At 44.1% G+C, this 23094-nt stretch overlaps 1 protein-coding gene across 3 annotated transcripts; it reads left to right on the top strand.

Moving 5' to 3' along the window:
* The first annotated feature begins 318 nt into the window (after positions 1-318).
* Positions 319-5906, top strand: Y-f (yellow-f). 3 transcript variants are annotated; one of them, XM_014348736.2, is made up of 6 exons: positions 319-392; positions 2223-2490; positions 2578-2786; positions 3513-3720; positions 5190-5525; positions 5658-5906. In XM_014348736.2, exons 2-6 carry the CDS (start codon positions 2223-2225, stop codon positions 5843-5845), a joined length of 1209 nt encoding a protein of 402 aa, XP_014204222.2. In that variant the 5' UTR covers positions 319-392; the 3' UTR covers positions 5846-5906. The 3 variants fall into 3 exon arrangements, with proteins under 3 accessions (XP_014204222.2, XP_014204221.2, XP_014204220.2); XM_014348735.2 differs by lacking the exon at positions 319-392 and adding an exon at positions 591-643; XM_014348734.2 differs by lacking the exon at positions 319-392 and adding an exon at positions 2096-2150.
* Positions 5907-23094: the final 17188 nt, after the last annotated feature.

Below are 23094 nucleotides of genomic sequence, written 5' to 3'. Positions count from 1 at the left end.
TCGTCGGATGCAAAACGGCAATCGTTGCGGGCAGGTTTACGCGTACACACACACGTATACGCCCAACAACACGGATATGACGTATATAAACGTTGGCGCCTCCGACTCCCCGAGTCTCTCGGGCGTATATATATAGACAGGGAGTCGCGTTGGGAGAGCAAACGAAATCGAGTTCGCGTACATTCCGCCCATTGAAACACGGGCTTCTCCATCTATAATGTGCGGACCTAAACGACCAGGTGGCCGATCTCTGGATTCAGCCCTTTAATGCAAAGAGGCGCTTTTGGTCCCGAATCAGGTTACGCCGGAGTGCGTGTATACGTCAGAGTTTGTGCGCCTCGTCGTTTCGGTCTCTGGGCACTGGCGCGTGCAAGTGTATACGGTTGGTGTGGGTAAGCGTTAGTGAACGCGAATCGCGGATCCGTACGTGATGTAAGAGATACACGTATATATATACCCACGCACGGCGCGTAAGGCCCCGCGACTATAAAGTCGAGGCTTGGCGAACTATAGCCTCCATTCCGAGTATTACCGTTCTCCAGGAGGCTCGGCTCCGTGCACTCTCTTTTAACCCGCACGGTTGTGCACGTGTGCCCCTTTGCCTTCACTGAAATTCTCGCTCTTTCGATTCGTGTGTGCACCAGTGAGTATTTATCACGCGCAGCCTCTTTAAATTCCTCGATCGCGTAAAAGAATACCTTACCTTCCCCCCACGGGCCATACCGGTTGTATTTGTTTTCGGTGGTGGTGGTGGTGGTGCGGCTGTGGCGAGAAGGGAAAAGAGTGTTGAGTTACCGGCCCATTTGTCGCTGAGCCCATTGCAAGGAGGAAGGGAATCGCAATTGAGAGGGAGGGGGATAAAAAAAGGCGCGAGGTTGTCGAGATGCGTGAAATTTCTCAAATGAGCGGCTATACGTGTATGCGAATACAGTGCTTTTCGCTGTGGATTGTCGGTTTGGAGACTTTTGGTTACGTCGAGTTGGAAACGAGTTCTCTTTCAATTCATCCTGCCGATTCAGAATTTCTTCGCTTTGTCATTACAAAGCAGCCTTTTTTGAATCCAATATCAAATATCTAAGCCTTTTTTTTACATCGTACGTATTGTTAATGTTCTTCGCTCTGTACTGAGAAAGGAGGCTTCAGATATCATGGTCTTTTTTTTTAGATCACACGTACTATTAATTTACAACAGATATATAGTCTTTATCGAAAGTCGTTCAAGCGCAAAGGTTCCATGACCTCGTATGGAGCACCGATACTTATGCATTATTTATAATTGGAGAGTTCATTAGAAGTTTATTACATTGAACGCAACCGGAGGGGTAATTTTGGCGCTTGTAACACCGGGTAAATTAAAAAATTAAACCTCTCCACGTTGCGTCTGTAAAAAATATAATGGCACCCTCATTGTCAGACCAATTACAGTGCGAAAATAAAAATAAATTGCCACTGCGTGTATTTCCAACGAATCGCAACAGCCTCGCGAATGGGTCGCACACATCATGTTATTATCAAAGATTTTGGCAAATGGACGCAAAGGACAGCCGGATAAATGCACGGCTGTTAAATTAATAGCGGAGTAAAATCTGGCACAATGGCACTTTGTTGCTGGGAAAGGCAATACCCCGTCGCGAAATCGCCGAGTAATTCCTCCTCCTCGTGGGTACATTTTTTATTCCCGCGCGAACATTATCGAGAACCGGTTTCCACAATTACGCACGGCTCTTTTATACACGACGGACAACTCGTGAAAAAAAAAAAAATCGTATTTTCAAGCGGTGCTGAACGCATCCCGTGTGGTGGACGGGCTTCTTTGCATCGAGATAAATCACGCGGAGCCAATAAATTAGCTAATGCTAATTTCCCTCACCTCGGGCGATTCTTCGGAACCAATTAATAGCCCCGAAGTACAATACGAGATTGCGAGGATCTTGATAAACCGTAATTGTGCAGGTGATCGTTTGCAGATACGGCGAAAAACTAACTTTCTTCGTATACGCCAGTCATGCGTGTGTGTAATCTACGATGAAGATATTTATATACGCCGGTCAGTTGCGAAATCGCGATTCTCGCTAAAAGCGATGCATCTCTTGCCTTAGGCATCGATGCGCGAAACCTAGTGTTGCACAATGACCCAATTGATCGCACACGTACGCATTTGCCGATCCGTAACAACAATTGACGCTCGAGCTTGGAAGTTTCAGTTTCCGCGAATGTTGCAGATGATGCGGCGGATAATACTCGCGTTGGCCCTTCTGACAGCGGTGAGCTGTCACCCGCCCGAGGTGCAGTACTCCTGGGACAAGCTCGACTACAACTTCCCGAACGAGTCCATGAGAGCGGCGTATCTCGCGTCCGGGGATTTCGTGCAGAAGGACAACCTTCCGCTGGGCGTCAGCGTGTGGAGGGACAAAATGTTCATTACGGTGCCCAGGTGGAAAAAGGGCGTGCCGGCCAACTTGAATTACATCTCCATGTCCTCGGCCACTGGTAAGGTGACATTTTTCCTTTTTTGCTCTCACGTGTCGCCAATTAAACGAGAATTTCGAACTTTTTTCGGCGCGTCAACGAGGACAGACAAGTCCCCGAAACTAACGCCCTACCCGAGCTGGGACGCAAACGACCTTCACTCGAGCAGCGACGACGTTATTATCAGCATCTTTCGCACGAGGGTCGACGCCTGTGATCGACTTTGGGGCGTTGACACCGGCATCGATGACATACTTGGTGAAACCAAGGCGGTCCGGACGCCAAGGATCATTGTTATCGATCTCAAGACTGACCAGGTGATTTTTCCATCCTTTTTGTTTTATGTGTTAACTATAGCGCTAGCATAGATATAAACATTTACGTAACACTCGTTGAACAGATAACAGACAGTAAAGGAAACTAATTTGAATGGAATCGTTACAAAGTTTCTAAGATTTTATCATTGTCAGAATAAAACATCACTTATAGTTTTCATAATTTGAGGTAGAATTGTGCCAATGAATTTATATGGAATGTATAAAACGGATTATGGTTTTTCTTGTAAATCCAAAACGAAAATAATCTTCATTTACCGCGTGAACTTATTGTATATTGTCTACGATGCAATGAAGTTGATTATTAAAATGTAGCGTTAACTACCGAGTAATCAATTTTAATGGCGAGCAATAAAGCACGAGTAGTCAGAAGCGCCACAATGGTAAATGACAGATTAAAAATTGACTACCAAGCTTATACCCATATTATATACTCGAAGAGCTCATAAAATTAATAATCTTTGAGCGGGACAAAAAGAGAAAAAAAGGAAAGATCGACGTGTTACTTTGATCGATAACATCCGAAAAAATTTGAGATGAAACTGCACACGCGTGCCCTCGACCTTAGTTAAAAAATGATAAATGAAGCTGATGGTCGGTCGAGTGTACCTATATAGGAAAGAGGGGCTCTCGCGCGTGAGGATACATGGTATTGACGACGCAGTAGGAGCCCCCTAACGACGCAAAGATTCATGTTTCTGCCCTCAGATAATTCGTAGCTACACCTTAAAAGATTCGGATCAGAAGGCCGACTCGTTTTTCGCCGACCTCGCCATCGACGTGGACAAAGACGCCTGCGACGACGCCCACGCATACTTATCTGATCTCGGCGGCTTCGGCCTCGTCGTTTACAGCTGGGCGCATAATAATTCCTGGAGATTCCATCACAATTACTTCCACTTTGATCCGCTCAACGGTGAGGGCTGATTTTGGTCTCGCTTGGGTTTTTTCACGGTCATGCGATACCTGCCTCCACACCTTCGCCCACATATACATATATTCCCGCAGCTCGGGCGAATCCGACACTCGAAACAACAGATTTTTCTCTGCGTGGCTTTTTTGAAACAAAACAAAAAATACGCCCTTTATCACCTGCATGCGGGTAGAATAATGCCCTTGTCTTCTTTATGTGGACGCATACGTGTGTGTGCAATATTTATTCTGCGGTATCGGTTTTCGGAAAGCGTGTGTTCATCGATTGCCATCTTGTACATGGAGATATATTTACAATGTGGGTGTTTGTAGACTTGAAATCGCGTTTAACATAATTTTGAGGAGATTGAGATGCACGTGTATGATATTTTTTTCAAATGAGATAAATTTTAACGCTTTTTAAATTAAACTAAATTGAACGTTTTTTTGAATCAAGTTTTTTCTCGTGTATTGTTATTTTTTCTACCTGTGTCTATTGAATGAATTTAAAACAAATGAAATATTACGTAGGTATGTATGCATAAATATTTGTGGAAAGACGAAAAATTAAACTAGAGGAAAATGGTGTAAAAGGTTAGATCGCAGACGAATGACTGAATTAGAATCTGATATCGAGTGATCGCTTCGTTGAATTATTTACAATAATATCTTGGTTCAAAAAGTTTTATTGAATTTCGAAGAGAAATTTGAGAAATAGCCAGAGTATGTTAAGAAAAATGAGATGCGCCAATAATTACGGTGAATTAAGAAGGTTGGAGATATTTACTAGAATTTCAGTAATCGTGGCTTAAAAATATCAATCAAGGAACAGAGATAACAAGAATAAAAATAAAGAACAGGAATAACAATAGAATAAAAAAGCAAACAATGTGGAGAAAACTGAAAATAATAGAATAATACATAAAAATCGTAATACCTAAAAAAAAAGCTTATAAATTGAAAATCGCGAATACCTGTTACTTTTTATCCAAATCAAAACTGGACCGAAAAGTTGTAAAGTGTAAAAAAATCACTCGTATTTTCTGCGAGCTAAAATTTTAATTGAAGCAATTGATTGATTCAAAGCATCCAGAACCATACGGTAATAAAAATTGAACGCCCATTTTGATTCCCGAGTCCTCGATGAATTGGTCTCGCACACACGAGGTACATTGTCCAAGAATAGTAAGTTAATGAAATTCCCTCGCAGTAACAAGACACAAGCAATTACCGACATTGTTTCAAAAACTTTCTCCCATTGAAAAGAATACAGGTGTACACGGCGCGTCTCTCACTATTTTGTCACAAACCTCCTCGTCATCCAACTAACGAGAAAGTTTCTCACCCATGTAACAATAGAGCCACCTGCTTGCCAGGTGTGGATTTTCCCAACCTTGTCTCACCACGCGCTTGAATTATATAATTACACGCTCCTTGTGCCGTTCATAAAATTAACTCACGCGATGAGCACAGGTGACTTCAACGTCACGGGGATAAACTTCCACTGGACCGACGGCGTGTTCGGCTTGGCTGTGTCGCCCAAGCGCCCAGATGGCTCCAAGACGCTGTACTTCCACGCTTTGTCCGCCATCCGTGAATTCTCAGTGCCAACTTCCGTCTTGAAGAACGAGAGCCTCGCCTCGGCGGAAAATTATTACTTGTTCAGGATGGAGGGCGAGAAGGGACCCCTCACCCAAGGCACCTCCTCGGCCATCGATTTGGAAACCGGCATCGTTTACTTCTCGCAGACCAACCGCCATGGCATAGCTTGCTGGGACACAAATGTACCCCTCACCCCAAGCACCTTTCGTAAGTTTATGTTTACCTGACCTCATCGTCATCCACATTTTATTTACAATACAATTTTCTGATTTTTTTATAAATACAACGAATCTGTGAACAATTAGTACAACGTTATACAACGGTAACTTTCGCTTTCAGATTTAATAACTCAAGATGAAGAGAAACTGGCCTTTCCAAACGACATAACGATCGATCCTGCGGGTAAAAAATTGTACACTCTGATGAGCAACGTGCCGAAACTGATGTACGCTCGTTTGGACGAAAACAACAAATACTACGTATATTATCAGTCACTGGACACGGTGGCTCACCATTGCAAGGTTTAGAGGAAATTATGTGAATCCGACAAGTGTGACGTGCGTACTTTGTAAATTCATTTTTTTTTTTTTTTTTGTAAAGTGCATAACAACAGTGGTCAATCAGAAGATTTTGAAAAACCACAAAATTGATGTGTAAAATTTACGACAGGATAGTCCACGTTATGTATGTCCTCGTGCAATATTACAAGCATTAAAAACCATACACTTCGATAGAGTTGGATAAACAGTTATTTTTCAAATGCTGATAAACACCGTTACAAAGCGTTTTGTAAACACGAAGAAACTTGCATTTTCTGTATATCTGACAATACGTTGTTCAAAGTTATCTTCATAAAACTGTTGAGTTTATCTAAAAACATAGCAAACCTTTGTAGTTACGATTTATTACTTTGTTTGAATACTACAAGTCAGTGAGTTTTTTAAAAAGCATGTGTCTCAAATAAAATTAACCTGTTCTGAAACAATGTTCATTTTTAAGTCCATCATGGTACAAAATTTTAAGGCCTTATATTGTTTTCAGAGTGAAAAGTTGAACCACGTACAAATACATCGTCTATTTGACTAAAAATTTTAACATAAGATTTCCTAGCTTGTTCACTATCGAGATCTTAAGAAAAAACTCTACTTTTTCTTACTCTACCATATCTCAATAGAGAATAACTTTTATCTCGACTTTATCGTAGGAAGTCAAAACATTTTTTATTTTAAATACTCGCATTTTAAATAATTAATAAAAAGGCACACCAGGTGCAACAAAACGCACTCAACCAAAACGCCTATCATGGCTAAACTCCATCGGCAGCCATAATTTACACGCGCCAGTCCCTTGAGAGACGCACGTAAACGCTCGGTAATTGCTGTACACGAGAGAAGAGCCTCCACCATACGCAGCCTCCTACTTGACTCCACATAGGCACGCGTGCATTAAAACTTCCTCAGCTGAAGAGACATCGACGGGTACGTGCACGATGACGAGGAGACGAAAAACAAGGACAATAAGAGCTAGGAGAAAGAAAGCGGCGTTTAATGGCCTCAAGGCGCATCGCACGCGCTAACAATGGCAAATCTTTTCCGAACAACGACGACGGCACTCGAAAAAATTTCGAGCCCACGCGTGCCTCCACCCAACCATTGCCATCTTCCCCCTCTATACGATGGTAAATACACAGCAGCAGCAGCACGTCTCCTGTTGTACGTACATGTATATTTTTCTTCTCCCTATACTCCCTATGGCGAAATGACGCGGAAGCCGATCGCAAGCAAGAGACAATTAGCCGAATGAAAATGTAACACGAGACTGCACGTGACTTTCGTCAAGCTTCCGCACACGATGGAATAAAGCACGAGGCCCCGCTTCTTCTCCTCTCCCTCTCCGGTCGATTGTCACTTTGTCAACGCGTCAAGGGCCTCGCGTTTTTCGAGTGCCCTCCTCGAGAGGAGGCGTCGCAGAAAAGTTCCGTCCCCGAATCTCCGGCTCCGTTACACTTTGGGTCGTGGTGGCGGCTTTTAATTGCCTTTCGCGTGGGCTTCGCCGTTTTTGACCCTTAAAAAAAAATCTCCTCGCACAAAGAACGGCCCTGTGTGTTAAACGTACGCTCGGGACTTCCTCTTTATTCCTCGGCAGTGCTGCTGAGTGTGTGTGTATTGCGCTCTGTCTTCTTTTTTTCTTTCTTTTTTTTTTTTTTCTTCCTATTCTTCATCGCTGTGGTAACCGCGTGTGCGACGCACTTCTGTATTAAAGCGTTTCAAGTGCGCCCCGAGAGTCTTTACGCGTCGAGTGTTATACACGTCTCGGTGAAAAATGAATTTCGAATTTCACTCTCGTGTGTGTCGCTGCTTTGTGCGATGTCGGGCTTCTCTTCTTTGTCGGCCTGTCACTTGACACGTGAACGAAAAACACATTTGATTTTGCTTTTGTCGTTGGAGACGTTGAGTTCACACACAGGTGGAAAAAATATAAGGCCACGAATTATGCAATCGGTCAATGGCTTTGACAAAGTAAAGATTGTTTGAATGGGAAAGATGATTTTTTTTTTTTTTTATTCAAAACACGTACCTAATTCAAAACCATATATTACGTAACGCAATTAATTCTTTACATTATTTCTCAACGCAATATACTTTCAATTGACAAACAGTTTTAACACTACAACACAAATTTTTGTTTGTTGTTGCATATTCTTTGTGTATAAACTTTATATGTATTGGATATTGTTTTCCCTGAAAAAAAATTGTACTTCGTAGACAGTAGTGGAATTTCGATAATGTTTTACTGAAAAATGTGATGGATGTTTTTAAGATGCTTTTATGGATTTTATAGATCAAGAGTATATAAAAAGTATATACGATAAAAGACGACAATTGAGCTTTTAGATAGTACTTGATGAAAAAAATAAAAGTTTGATATATATTTAAATTACAGTTTATCCCGTTTCTACGAAAGGACTACAATTATACTACAATTGCTCCATTAATACGCAGTCACGCACGTATTATTAAATAACTCGGATGGTGTTGGTGAAAATCAGCGTGAAAATTGACAGCAGCAGCGTCGACATGCCGACATTTAAGGTCTCATTACTCTTGAGCCCAAGCTTACTCGTCAACGCCCCGTACAACTTCCGAAGAAGTACAGATGGTCAAAATTGGATGTAGTTCAGTTCGTTTCGTTTCCAATCGATGTCACTCCCAGACCGGCATGGTCGGGGAGCATAGTGTGGGAATTTCTTTTTTAATTGCTCGTTCCACGCACGTCTCCCGGATAATTGCGGCAAAAACCCAGGGAAGGGAAAAATCTTGAAGTGTGTTCATACGTACACACAGTCCCTCTCTATTTCTGGCTCCCGGAAAATGTTATTAATTTTTTGCCTGTAAATCATCGCGCCTCGGTGAAGCACTCTTTTCCGCACTTAAGTGTCTCGAGCTGTCAACGCACGAGGTAATTTATTGCCTTGGAATTGAAAAGCTCGTTCGGTTCACAAGAGTCCAAATGGACGCAAAAAACAAAACGAGTAAACGCCTCCTAAATAATTCGACAAAAGCATACATTCTTGGGCTCGGAACGAAAAAAACGCACAACCATAAGTTACTCTAGATAATGAAAAAAAAAAAAAAAAAAAAAAAAAAAAAACACACACAAGTGTCCATTATACGCAAAGTTAAAAAGCCGAAACGACCGACCGCAAACTGTAAAACCGGCCGCAAATCGCTTCTCTCACCCGCCCCCCTCGTATGTATACACATTCGCCGTCCTCGAAACTCTATGCGGGAGGCCGAGTGAAAAAAAGGTCCTTGTCGCAATATAATTCACTCTTCTCCCGTTCCTCTTCTTTTTTCCTTCGCCCCACACACCCACGGTAGATCTTCTCCCCGTCTCCCCCGGTTATACACCCCCCTCGTTCACATTCTCTCTCTTCCTTCTTCCTGTACTATCGGACTCTGTCGAAAAAAGCGCTTTGCGAGAGAGCGAACACACACTCGTACCTACACATACACATGCAAACGCTTCATCCGGGTGCAAGTACCTAGCCTGTAGAGCTTTTTTTTTTCATCCCCATACAGCGCGCAACATGCAAACTGTATGCGGCTATCAGTGCACTCGCCTCCAAAGAAAGAGAAAAATGCGCCCGACACATGGCGAGTGTATAATATGTACTGCATAGTGTGTATTACGCGGATTATCCGTGCAACGCTTCACTCGATCAATGGACTAATTACTTGCGGGGGTCGTGCGTACACGGGTATACCCTCGAGTCTATATAATACGCACTCCTTTTTTCTTCACTCGCAGCTCTGCTTGTACCTACAGCAGTTAAGCTCCCCCTTGGAGGCCCTGAGTCATCGAGGCACTCGAAAGAGAGCTCCCGAGTTCGTTTAACGGAACATCTGTTATTTCCTATTTTTCTCCTGCTATCGCTGCAGCAGCTTTGGTTCTTTTTTTTTCTTTTCCATTCCCAAGAAAGAGAAGGGCCTGGAGGAGAGACGATGCGTGAGGAAAAAACTGCAGCCCTGCTTTTTCTTGGAGATATTTTGCAAGAGTTGTGTATATGCTACCAGGGCGCGATTTTCCGATTACCGAACGCGGCGAAACGGTCATCCTTTACCCACTCTTACTCTGAATCCCGTTGGGGCCTCTCCTCTCCGTCCCTCGACGATCGCTTCTTTTTTGGTCAGGTGGACATGCCTGATGTCCAAGGAGGGAAAAATAACTACCTATTTACATCCGGGATAGAGAAACAGCTAGTTAAGATATGGCTAGTAAAAGCAGCTGATTAAGATTGGAGTTGAAGAAACAGCTGATCCAGATATGAGACGAAGAAGCAGCTGGTTTAGGCTTGGAGTAAGGAAATAGTTAACCCAGGGGGGTTGTAAAAAATGGACATTTAAATTTGACGTGAAAAAATATAGTAAAATCAATCAAATTTGTTTTATTGATGGAGAAACATTGAATCCGGATCGGGGTGAAAGCAATAGCAACCTCAGATTAGGGTTGGAGGGATAGAGAATTTCGATCGGGGATGAAGAAAGAGTGAATATAGTTTGGGGTTGAAAAAATAGAAAATTCAGATATCTATTTCGGATAAAAAAACGACCAACTTAGATGTAAATTTAGTAAATAGTAAATTAATATTAATAATAAAGAAACAGCGAACTAAGATTGGGGTTGAAAAAACACAAAATTTAGATTGGGGTAGGAAAAATAGCCAATTTTTATTGGGGATGAAGAAATAGCGAACCTAGATTGGGGTTGAAGAAATATAAATTTTAGATATCAAATTTAGATTAGGGATAAAGAAACAGCCAATTCAGATTAGTATTAGTCAATAGTCAATTTGGATTAGTGACGAAGAAACAGTAAATCCAAGTTGGGGTTGAAGAAGCAGCCACCTCAGATTGGGATTAGAAAAATATCTAATTGGGATAAAGGGATGACTAATTAAGATTGGGGATGAAGAAACAGCTAATACAGAATAGGTTGATTAAACAACTGAATCAAATTTGCGTCATTAAAAAATTCAGATTAGGAATAAATGAGCAGCTAATGCAATTTGAAAATTAAGCAAAAATCAAATCAAATCCGAGAGGAAAAAATATCCAATCAAGACTTAGGATAACGAAACATCCGAATTAGAGTTGGATTGAAGAAACAGCCAATACAGGGTGAATGGAAAAAACAACTGAATCAGATTCGCGTAGAAAAAACAGCTAAGATGGAGAACGATGAAATAGCGAGTGTGAACTAGGGTTGAAAGAATAGCGAATCCAGTTCAGTTAATTTATATTTGGGATGAAGAAACAGATCCGATGATCTCAGTTTATGATGAAGAAACAGCTTACTCAGATTCGGAGCGAAGAATCAAACAACTCGGAGAGATTTTTGCCAAATTTCAGAATGTAGGCACGTACAAGATTTTGCTTCACCAACTTGCTTTTTGTCATTGTTATTTATTGATTTTTGTCATTTTAAGCTTCTCTTGACACCTGCGTCCATTCGCGTCGGACGAAGAGTCTTACGTCACCGTTACATCCATTGAAAAAGAGTTTCTTTGGAAAAGGCAACACACGCGCGCACAAGGCGTCAAGAGCACGAGTCAAGATCGCGTGGGAAGACGCGGGCCGGTTTTTCCTTCGCCCCCGTTTATTACGCGTGCTCTTGACGTTTTTCCATCGAACCCCCCCTGTCGACCGCGCTATACGTATAGTACCCGCGCGCACCGTCCGTCGGCGGTCGGCGATTTAGAGAACTGATTTCCGGGGCTCTCGTCATCCCTGTCCAAGGCTATATAACACGTCTATCTCCCTCTCTGTTTGCGCGTGGGTGCGACTGACGTTCAATATCGCCCCGAGACGTACGTAATATGGTCTACATGGCTCCGTAGCTTCCGTGTACGAGGTGCACGTAGCGCGAGAGATCCGAACGATCGGCGAGGAACTTTGCGGGCGCGCTTTCTCTTTTCTTCGTTCTCTTATCTCGGGTGTACCCTCCTCCTCTCGGGGCTGTGTATGTACGCGTTGAGGGGAATCCATTGTGTTCCGCCGGAAGTGCGCCTTTGACGATACTCCGCGAGAGATGTGACGCGTGTGACACCTTGGGGCTTGACGCGAGTGGAGAAAACAACTTTGGCAGAGGAACTCGGCATCTGCTTCTGATGGCTATATCGACTGCTTCTCGCCCTGACAAAGATGTTCATTGGCTTTTTCGATCATTGAGTAAAAAATAAACGTTTGTTCTCGAAACAGCGGGGCAAAAAGGTCCTTATTATGACAAGGGCCGAGGATTATGTAACTCAGCCGATAATCTCCCGGGATCTGTGTGTCCGAGGGTTACGCGGGATAAAAAGCCATACTACCGATCCGATGGTTAGATACGCGTGAGCGGGGCCGCGTGTAGGTACATAGGTGGCCGGCTCATATATAGAGCGCAAGTCCCTTACGGAGCGATAATTGACAATGGGCCGCGTGTAATGCCCACAATTACACAGAGCAGGGCTAGGGGGAGGGGGGGGGGGCTCGCCTTTTTCCACCGCCAACAAAAACGAGCGCCGACAAATCTTGTTTATTTTTTGCGCATTACCATTTAGCTCCATTACGCGCTGGTATGTACGCGGGTATAAGTAAGCACACGTGCCCGCGTGTATATGTGAACCTCTGCGCCGCGCGGCCGAAGGAGCGACGACTTGGAAGTGAGTTAAAAAAGAAGAAGAGGAAGGCGGGAGCGCCCTGCGCAGGTATATATATACCTACATGCACGCAAAGAGCCGTTGCTTATCGGGGGCGTCCATCTCGCTGACAGCCACCAATTAAAACATGCTAACGAGCCGATCCAGGGCCCCGATATACATATAGACCCTGGCCGTCGAGACTAATTAAATTCGCGAGTGGGTAAGCAAGCGCGCCCTTATAAACGAATCGGACGTTATCGCGGGGGCAGTGGATTCTGGTACACCATTGCGAAGAAGAAAAAAAAAAAAAAAAAAGAGAAAAAGGGTATAGGGACGACGTAAGAGAGTTGCCTGTGGGGCGAAAGGGGGGGGGGGGAAAGAGTTACGGAGACGTCGTCTGGCGTAGAAGAAGAATAGCCGGGGAATTTGTTTCGGGAGGGGAAAAATTTGTATATTGAGTCGTCCTCGGATGGCTAGCCGTCCCGTTCGCGAATGCCGAGAATTCGGGAAACGCCGCGATACGTATATATATACCAAAGGAAATCCGCGATGATGATGTGTGCGCTCGTGGGTGTATATCAAAGTACAGAATTTGTTCTGCGTTTTGACTTGGAAAAACGAAACAAGTTTTCAATGTCTACCATCTCACTTCAGGATATATGTATACATCACCAGATCTACTTTTAATGGACTCGCTAATACACTGCTTGAAGACGAACGTGTACCTGAAAAATTAATTCAAAGGGGAAAAAAAAAGCAAAGAAAGCAGTAGATGGGTACAACCGAGGAAAAAAGGGGGTTGGCAGCGAAAGAATAATGCGGAAAGGAGCGAATCGAAGGGGCGGAGAATAGGCTCTGCGTATGCAAAAGCTCGGGCGTGCATTTTTAATCAGCATTAAACGTGAGTGGGGGGGGGGGTCAGAGAAAGAGACGTATCCGCCTAATCCAGTGGGTCGCGAGTCCCCCCCCCCCGGAAAGTTTAATACCGCTTAATTAAAGCCTGCCCAGACCGTCCGGTCGTAGGTACCTACTTTCCGGAGCGTTTTTTATTCCGCCTCCTCGGAGTCATCCTTTTCGTCGTGCTTGCATCTGTATGCGGGATTTATGCAAAGTACAAAGTGAATCACTTAAACAGCCCACGACGAGGAGGACGGAATCATGGCTAGAGCGAACCGTTAATGTCTCGTTGCTGCAAAAGAGAATGACTCTCGGCTGCTCTTCGTTGGAAGCCGTGTGTGGGAAAGCCGAGCGTGAGCACGTTCGGCTCGGCCTCGTTTTTTTTTTTTTTACAGGAATATCTTTTTTTTTGCGCGAAAGGGGGACGAGTGCACGGTAATTATCCCGAGCTGCATCAGTCCTGATTGCGAGTCGAGGGAAGAGGAGTGTGTTTTGAAAACGGAAAATGGGGATTGATGATTTTAACGGGTGCGCGTTGTTTTTCCACGACGGGGTATTGTTTACGCGTGGGGTTGTGGAGCGCGTTCCACTTTTTTGCTTTTTTCTTCCATCAACGAATCAGAACTGCGGGAGAGGCGATCGTGTCGATGCACTCGTTGCCCTTTGCGAAACAAATGTTCGTTGCCACGATGGGAAAATATTTGGGTGCTCGTGGGTCGGGTGGAGCTCGTTTTGATTTGAATACTTTTTGGTGGAAAGAAATGAGCACGAGGCAGGAAATAAATGACCATCGGATTTTAAAGCAGACGTGTGGCTTGTACAATATATGATGACGAGGTTTGTGTTTTATCGCTAACTTTTACAAGGTTTCTTTTATTGATAATGTTGAAACAAAATTTTTTTTTAATGTTTTTATGTACTTACATTTTTTCTGATGAGTCGTCTTTTGTATTTGATCCACCACAGCATGCCCGTTGTAAAATCTGAAAATAAATGAGGTTTTTTTTTAAATACATGTTTTTATTCTTCAAATATTAAGTATAGAATTATGAATATGTAACGTGACGTTTTATTTATGCTTAGAAATGCACATTGGTATGTGAATACAAAATTGATACAATTTTCCCCAAAAAGTAACTTAAAAATACATTCTTGTTAATGTCAAGTTAGGACATTTCAGAAAACACCTTACCAAACACTTGACACTGTACATTTAATTAGTTACATGTATTGTTATATGCCCCAACTAATAATAACAATACCAACTGCAAGACACTTTAATCATGAAAATCGCGTGCAATTTTACTGAAAATTCATTTAAAGCGTCAGCTGAGAGTCGGAGGTTGTGCACCGCAAGATCATACTCAAAGCTCAAAGACACTCGCCAGACGTTAATGAATAAAAAAAGCACTCGAATCTTTCAAGTATCTAATCTCTGCTCTCAACACTACACGGTACGTACCATCATATTATTATATTTATCCTCATGTATACGTCTACAGTCAAGTATTCAGTTGCAGCTATAGATGGATTTAATGCGCTCTGCCATGTTATTTTAAAGACCTAATTGATTCGTTTGAGGTTTGATTTGAAGTTTAAAGACTATACGAGCTTGCACCAAAAATAAACGTATAAATGACTCATTGTGCAAGTAATGCTGTAACAAAATTGACAGCAGATGCTCGTAAAATAATCGATGAGCTTCCCATATCCCCGATAATAACCAGAGCGCAATTACTGGTGTCACCATCTGCATTCCAGTCATCTTCATGAAATTTACCCGGCAATCGAGCCTCGAGCTCATTCCCACGAAAAGCAGACCCAATCGACTCGCGCGAGTGTCACGAAGGAAGCACCGGGCATGTTTTGTCCCCTGATTGATGCAAACGCGGGTAAAAATGACGACCTCCCCGCCCACCCGGTGCCAACGAGCTGTACCAAGTGACAGACGACCCTTTTATAAAAAGAGAAATGAAGACGAGAGGGGGGAATAAGCCCCAGCTGAGGCCCTGCGTTGCGTAATATCGGTCTCCTCGCGATCTCGAAACGACACGCGGAGGGAGTCAGCACAAGCACGTCCAGGATGGTTAAGTGGCAGCAAACGAAACAGCAGCAGTGACATCACGTCCCTGGCGAGGCTCGCGGCTAGTTCCTGCGCCATTATATCCCCCATGGGCGTGCAATTTTTGCCCGCGCCCTCGCACACAATACCCCGGCTGATTAAGCTCCCTCTCCCCTCCTGCTACTCCGCAGCTCTTGTAATCATCGAGGCACTGTGCGCCAAGGGCCGCTTCCGGCGATCTCTGCGCTCCTCCTCCGCTTTTTTTTTATTTTTCTGTTCTGCCTTCGCCACCTAGTTTCCGGCCGACGCGCTCGAATTGTACTTGCACGTGGATGCGCGATTGTTACAACACGCGTCCCCAACAGCGGTTTTCGGACCATCGATTTTACACTGGCTGTCTACTGTGTATTTATTGTCTCGGTGGATCGTTCTGACAATGACGATAATTTTGGCTTTTTTTTTTTTTGTTCATCATTTTCTTTTCAATCATTTGTTTACAATGATTATAAAAAACTAAGGTTATAAGTTATTTTTAACAGAAAAACAAGACTACGTGTAATTAGTTTTAGGTCAGCAAAAACATGACAAGCAGTTATTTTTTTAGTAATTGTGAGTATATGTGGGTATGCAATAAAAGAGATAAAGTACGCATCCATAAATTGGTCCAAAATAATGATTGTAATCACCAAAAAAAAGCATAGCTGATTTCTCTCGTATTTTGATGTACCACACGTATAGCTACACAAGACATCAAAAAAGCTTACCAATCACTGTACAAGCGAATGAAATAATGAACAAAGCGAGCGTGATCGCGTGCAAGTACAGTAAAAACAGTAAGAGTTCGTGGTATCTATTGGCGAGTCCATACCGATGCACCCAAGAAGAGAGAGACAAGGGGTATGAAAAAAAAAGCTCCGGCTATATACAACTACACACAATGTCGTAACGAGATAATTGCTGTGTCTTTGCACACATACGACCGTATAATCTCATACATACATACAGATCTCTCCCTCGTATTCTCGTGTATAGGTCGGTATGGGTATATATATACATTTGGCAGCGACCCACACACACCCGGGATGCTATCTCTCTCGTTGTAAAGCGAGAGAGTGAGTAAGTGCCGGCTCTCAAGCGCATGCGGCTAGATCCTCTCCGGCCCTGATGCGTGTGTGCACGGGGATTGGATCGCATTAGATCAGATCGAAGCGGAATGAATTGGTCGGCGATTACTTGACGGATACACCCACACCTCCCTGCCACGTGTATACATATATACTCTCTTCTCTTATACATATACATGTCGCGTGTTCTTTGGTTTATACACTCACACGCCTATACATTTGCACACGTGCGCGAACTTACAGGTTCATTATGTACAACGAGAAAGGGAGAGAGAGAGAGAGAGAGAGACAACATCCCTGTAATTCTTCTCGAGTCCTTTGCTGTTTCCATTTGTCTGCTTGAATGACGGCGCGTCTCTGTTTGCCGATCCGCGCTACCCCGGGTTTACTCGCATTATCAATTACCACTGCGAGGCTATACTCCATCCCCGGGATTGCACGGGACGTGGGGTTATTTGTTAACGCTATTATCACGCTGGCAGTCTCGTGTGTGTCTGTGTTTCTCCTATCTATATCTGGTCTATGTACAGTGGGACTGAAATCACGACTTTTTGGGGAGGCGTGAAGAGGAGTATAGGAGCGCGCCGACTTTCGCGTTAACGTTGACAACGGTATACAGACTCGAGTAGATAATATATATATTATATGTATGGTTGGGGAGCAGCGATTGCGTTTTATTGCCGCGGCGGTCGAGTGGCTGAGAGAATTTTCGGGACTGTTCTGCTCTTCTCTTCTCTATATTATACCACCGGCTTATCCATGTACGTGTATCATATATATATAAAGACGCCCACTTTCACGAGCCACCACGGCGTCATTAGGCGAGAGGGAGGGTGTCCCTCCTCCACTTGTGGGAAAACTCGGGTAGGGAAAATGTAAATACCGAATCGTAAACGACGCCGCGTCGACGAGATGGCAATAAATAGAGCAGGGACGTTTGCGCCAGCTCGCGGTCTCCAACTGGCGTTTCTCTCTCTCGCGTGTTTGAATTTTGCGAGCCGTAATTTGCGCGGCTTCAAAAACTTTCGGGATAAATACCGCGGAGCGCCATTTGCTCTGCCCTCCTTAGGAGTAAGTTGTTTCGTGGTTGTTGGAGAGTACCGGAAAGTGAGCTTTTCTTTTCTTTTTTTTTTTTCATGCAAGCAATTAACTGTTAACCTCAAGGCTGGCAGGTTTCTCGCATCTGCCCATGATAAGATCGGATGGATACCTTATCAGGGAAGGGAGTATACCCATAGATAAACTGCAGATCTACGACCTATAACAGTTACTGCGGCTCGAAGCATTTAATTTCACCCAGCGATAAATTCCTCGACCGCACTGCAGGCAGCAACGGGGATGGACGTATTATATGGGGGAAAGAGCAATAGCACTGTGCAGAGCACAAACAAAAAAAAAAAAAAAAAGGAAACCATAAGCGCTGTCGTTGATCGGTGCACTGAGATACGTATACGTACACAAAACATAATAATACTCCCCGCGCCCATTGAAGATCATAAATCGAATATGCAAATAGCATAAATCATCGAGCAATTCGCTCTGTACGTATATGGTACGTATTCCCTCGACCATGTCATTACGATCGCATATTACGCTTGTATATCCTCTGGGTCAAACTTTTTTGTTCCAACGCGCGTGAGCTCTATACATGTGTTCACGCAAAATCACAGGTTACGCGTATATACGCGTACATTACTCGGAGAAAAACACCAGCTGCTCGATGCGCGTGCAATAATGCGGACGATCGGCATTGATCAATATATAGGTGTATGGACTAATGCACGGAGGAAGGAGTAATTGTACATCAAAATAGTTCATTTCCCTCGCGACACGTAAAGCCACTCGCATTAGGAGTACACGTAAATGGTAGGCGTGTTTATGCATACGCACATCTCCTAATCACGGCCCTCTTTTCACGCCTTGGCGATGCCCTAACATTCCTCTCACGTAATCGTTGCAGTGGGTAAGAGTATCGGCGCACCTCGACCGCACGCCGGGAGAGAGAAACAGGTGGCACAAAACACAAGGGAGATGAGCTTTTTTTTGTCCTTTTGTCTTCGCCCGAGGCGAGCCTGTGACATACACCCATGCACATGCACGTAGGGAAGCATCGACGGCGGAGAGCCGTTAAACAGACGTCGAGAGGGCGCCGCGATTAATTCCCCCTCACCATCACGCAATGGCTCCTTCGATGGCTCGACAGATACGTGCAAGTTTATATACGTCTGTAGCCTCGTCTAGCCTACAGCGGCTATCGATAGATCGTCGTAAACGCCCGTACAACTGCACCCTGCGATCGTTATTATCATGTACACATGTGTACGTATAGGGTACCGCCTTTACAGCTTCATGTATACGTAACGTGCACGTGTATGCACTACGGATACCTGTTAGATGCCAGCTCGTGTAGGTATGTACCCGAAGGTGTTTTCAATCATTCGTGAATCGTTATTAACGCGTGACCGGAGGGTAATTGCGGAAAGGCAATCCCACTCGGCACCGAGTATGGCCGAAATTCGATTATACACGCAGCCTCGGCGTGGGTGTTTTCGCGTGTGCGCGCTTACGTGGTACAAGTGCACGCTCACGCTCGTATATGGGTTCACGGGGCGTATATGCAGTACGTACATGAGTGAGAAAGGGAAGTAAAGAGGAAGAGAATAAGCCATAGGCAGTGCACAGGGAGGGCAAGGAGGGGTCAGGGGTGAGGATGCATAGGTCGCCGGAGGCCTCGAAAGCGAACCACTTAATAGGGTGTGATAGATCGGGTAAATTGCATCGATGCTAATGGGATTGCACGCGATGCAGCCATAACCATTAACGTTGTCGTGGCGAGGTACACACTATAGACACGTATCTCGGTAATACGAAAGGGCGAAGCGCCAGGGTTAGACACAACTGCACGGTTACGGGGCTTTAGCCCTCTCCTTGTGTGTAGATATATATTATACGGAGAGATCTACATGTATATATATATATTATGTACTGCAGTGACTCCTTGTCCTCTCACGGGGTGCGTCCTCCTCGACGTTTCCTCTGCCCGTCCTTCCTTCCGTCGCCGACGTCGTCGCATTGTCGCGATCCTGCCAACCAAGCGGGCTTTTGTCCGTCCTAAGCCCTCGACGCCACTGTACTCCAGGCCGGCTTTTCAGGGATATTATATACATACTTTTCAAGTGGAGCGGGAGGAAGAGGCTAGTTTTCTTCCCATTATTACCATCGGGTATTCTTCTCGAGCGACTGGGAAAAGGAGCCGGTTTCGCGGACCGGAAAAATATTTACCAGGTGAAAGGGGGGGGGACAAGGGGTTGCTTCGTGCTCGTGGCTGTTTTCGACTCTGCATCTCGTGAATGCGGCTCGAACGGAAAACTCGCATCGTTCGCGGGCGATTGTGCGGTGGTTTGTAAAGGTCCTTCGAGGAATACAAAAAAGGCGGTCGGGGTACACGAGGACGTATATTTATACACAAGGTTTGTGGTTTTTATCGAATGCATCGGACGTTGGAGTATTCAATAGAATAATTGCCGTGAGTTTCGTGGGAAAGAAGTACACTGTATGGAAAGAAAAGAAATTAAGATAAGACTCACCAAAATCCATTCATTTTTATGTCAAGTGCAACAATCATTGATGTACAAATTGGTACACCTACTTATAAGCCGTTGGTGGAAAGTAGTTTGTTTGTTTTTTAATGAATGTGTAGAAAGGAGGCATTTTTTATTTGTTGACTTGAATAAACATACGTACATCGGCAGGCCCAAATCATGTACCCTTGCTCCGTATGAACTCGGTGGTCGTAACGTGTGTATGTTTGAGGAAAAACTTACGACAGCCGTGCAAAGTTGCAATATGAATTCAAACACTTGTCAGGCAGTGTGTCGCGGATAAATACACGATGAAGTTCGAAAATTTGTCAGGATGAAATAATCACGATAATGGGGAGGGATTCGTCTGTTGAGGGTGTGTTTACCCGACGTATAATTGACAGTTACGCGTTGAATTGTTCAATCCGTGGGGCAAACAATGGCATTTAATTTTAAATGCCAAAGCTTACACCGTATACACTCGGACGCGCAAACACACTCGTTATTCTCACTGGTAACATGTTATACAATTAGCAAACAAAGTATTGAGAGTCAACAATTAATAAGCTCAACGGGAGAGACAAAATCATCTTGATTACGACTGTGCACGACAGCCTATGGTCACTTTACAAGTTTTGAATGTTGAAAATCATTGCACCTTAATTGGGCCAAATACAAGGCTAGACTAGATAATTTGCCAACGTATAGATTAGAAAAACCTGAGCTTGTTTAATACTTCCAGTCGAGCAGGTTTGTTGTCTTTTCTATTCTATAGACGATACACTCATCTGGGATCAGTAGGTGTGAGCAATTTAACTGCTGTCGAAATCAAATCTCCTTACGATGCGTACAGACACAGCCTCGAGCCACGAAAGCACAAAGAGTAGTCCACCTCGTAAATGAAGTGCGCCTAATCGAGCTGGGGATTCGTCAATCAGGATTATAAATATTTGCCCATCCCCGGGCTTTGTCGAATCTTCCGTGAAAAAAAGTAGAAGAAGAAAGAGGGAGGGAGGATAAAGAAAAAGCGTCTATACATTCGCGCCAATGGTGCCCTCGGTCCCCTATACACCACCGCCGTTCGTCCCGACCATTTGTCCTCGCGAATCTTTGTTTCCGAGCCCATCATCGAGCAGGTCCTCCTCCTCGGCTCTTCTACTCCATGGCTTCGACGACGGCGGGCCGCGATCATCCAGAAGAGCAGAAATTAGGAATGCCCCCCCCCGCCTCTCACCCTCTCGCGGGGCTCCTGTACAATAGAGACGAGCTCGTCGATCTCCGCGAGGGACTTTTTAATAACGGGGAGCAAAAAAAAAAAAAAAAAATCATAATGGAGACGGAGAACGCGAACAGAGGAGCTCCTGTCATGACAATGGCTCGAGTATTATACAGCAGGGATGTCGTCCCTGACGTGTATCCATATATACGTATATATACGCGGTTGGCGCTCGCGCCGATTAAATGCTGGGCTGGAAAACCGGGGCGAGCAAAAGGGGGTAGCGAGCTCTTCGAAAGTTGGAACACTCTCGTTGTGCTCCCCCCCCCTGTACTCTTCTTGTTTACAAGGGAGGGGAGAAAGAGGACTGTGTATAGAGCACGAGAAGAGCGAGGACTCGCCAAACAATCGGCTCACCGACGCCCGCTGCCACCGAGGCTTCGTGATCCGGAAGGAGGACGTGATTAGCGACATCGATTATCCCGCTCGCTCTTTTCTCCTATACCTCGGCTCTTTTCACGTATACACCTAACTGTAATACAGAAACCAAGTACCTATGTATGGTTTAACAGTGACGACTTCTCTCATTTTGTACCACGTATAAATATATACATGTATATTTTTGTTTCACCACATATTATATTATATTTGTATGGACAAACAAGAGGCTTAGGCTTGCTTGGTTTCAATACTCGGGGCGTCATTCTCGGCACTCGTACCCGATGCACCATCATTCGCCCCTTCTACCCGAGTCTTGCGGTCGGAGATGACTGAAGTAATCACTTTTCGTCGAGGACTTGACTTTGAAGTCCCGGTCAAAAGACAAGCTCCGCTTTATGTTGCTGACGAGTGAGCGCGTGCGCGTCACGTGTGCACCCAGATACACAATGGCAAGCGCGTTGTGTTTCAATTTTCAATTACGGGATTGCAGTCTGGTGAACCTTTTCCGGTGATTGCTTGGTGTACGAATCGTTTGGGTCGCGGAGATTTTTGACCAGTGCCTGTGTGTGCGTTTTTTTTTTGTTTTTAAAGTTAAACGTCTCTGTCTTTGGGGCCATGGTTTTTTCGTGCACAGATTTGATTTGATCGCTTCAAGGAAATGTTCATCGTAAATCCTTGCGTTGTGCTATCTACAAAATGTCCTGTTACCAACACGATGTTCGTCCATCCGAAGCCTCAGCTCGTATATCACCATTTACTCTGTGTTTATAAACACCAAACTGTTTTCACCTATTGAATCTGCTCGATCTATCAAACTTCCGCTCTATTATCTACAATATTTAAAATTATCGCCTTATTCAAGAAGACACCTACTCCAAAGCGTATTCTACTTCCTCATCTTTAGACTGAGCCAAGTCTATGAAACATAATGGTGCAGAGCCTACCTGAATAGTCTTGCGTATTCAAATACAGTTTTGAAACAGCATTACTTCCAATGCAGTCTATTTTCATCCCCTTGTGATCCGTGAATTGCTTGTTAATCCATACTCCTAACTGTAACTACTACCGTATGTATGCATTTTATTGATCCAATATTTTAAATTAATTTATTCGAGACATAAACAATAGGTGCTACTTAACATTTAATGTAATTTAGCAATGGTCATGTTGTGACTAATAGACTCACATGTCAAATGTTGTCTAAATTGACCAGATCAGTTTTATGTTTTAACAATCTTTATACACTTCAGTTTTTCTTTACCTTATGGACAT

Source organism: Copidosoma floridanum, unplaced genomic scaffold, assembly GCF_036245765.1.
Source record: "Copidosoma floridanum isolate Cflo_tuat_1 unplaced genomic scaffold, Cflo_Japanese_pri ptg000013l, whole genome shotgun sequence".
NCBI lineage: Eukaryota > Metazoa > Arthropoda > Insecta > Hymenoptera > Encyrtidae > Copidosoma > Copidosoma floridanum.
Note: the sequence above shows the minus strand (reverse complement) of the source record. Positions and strands in the feature narration are given on the sequence as shown.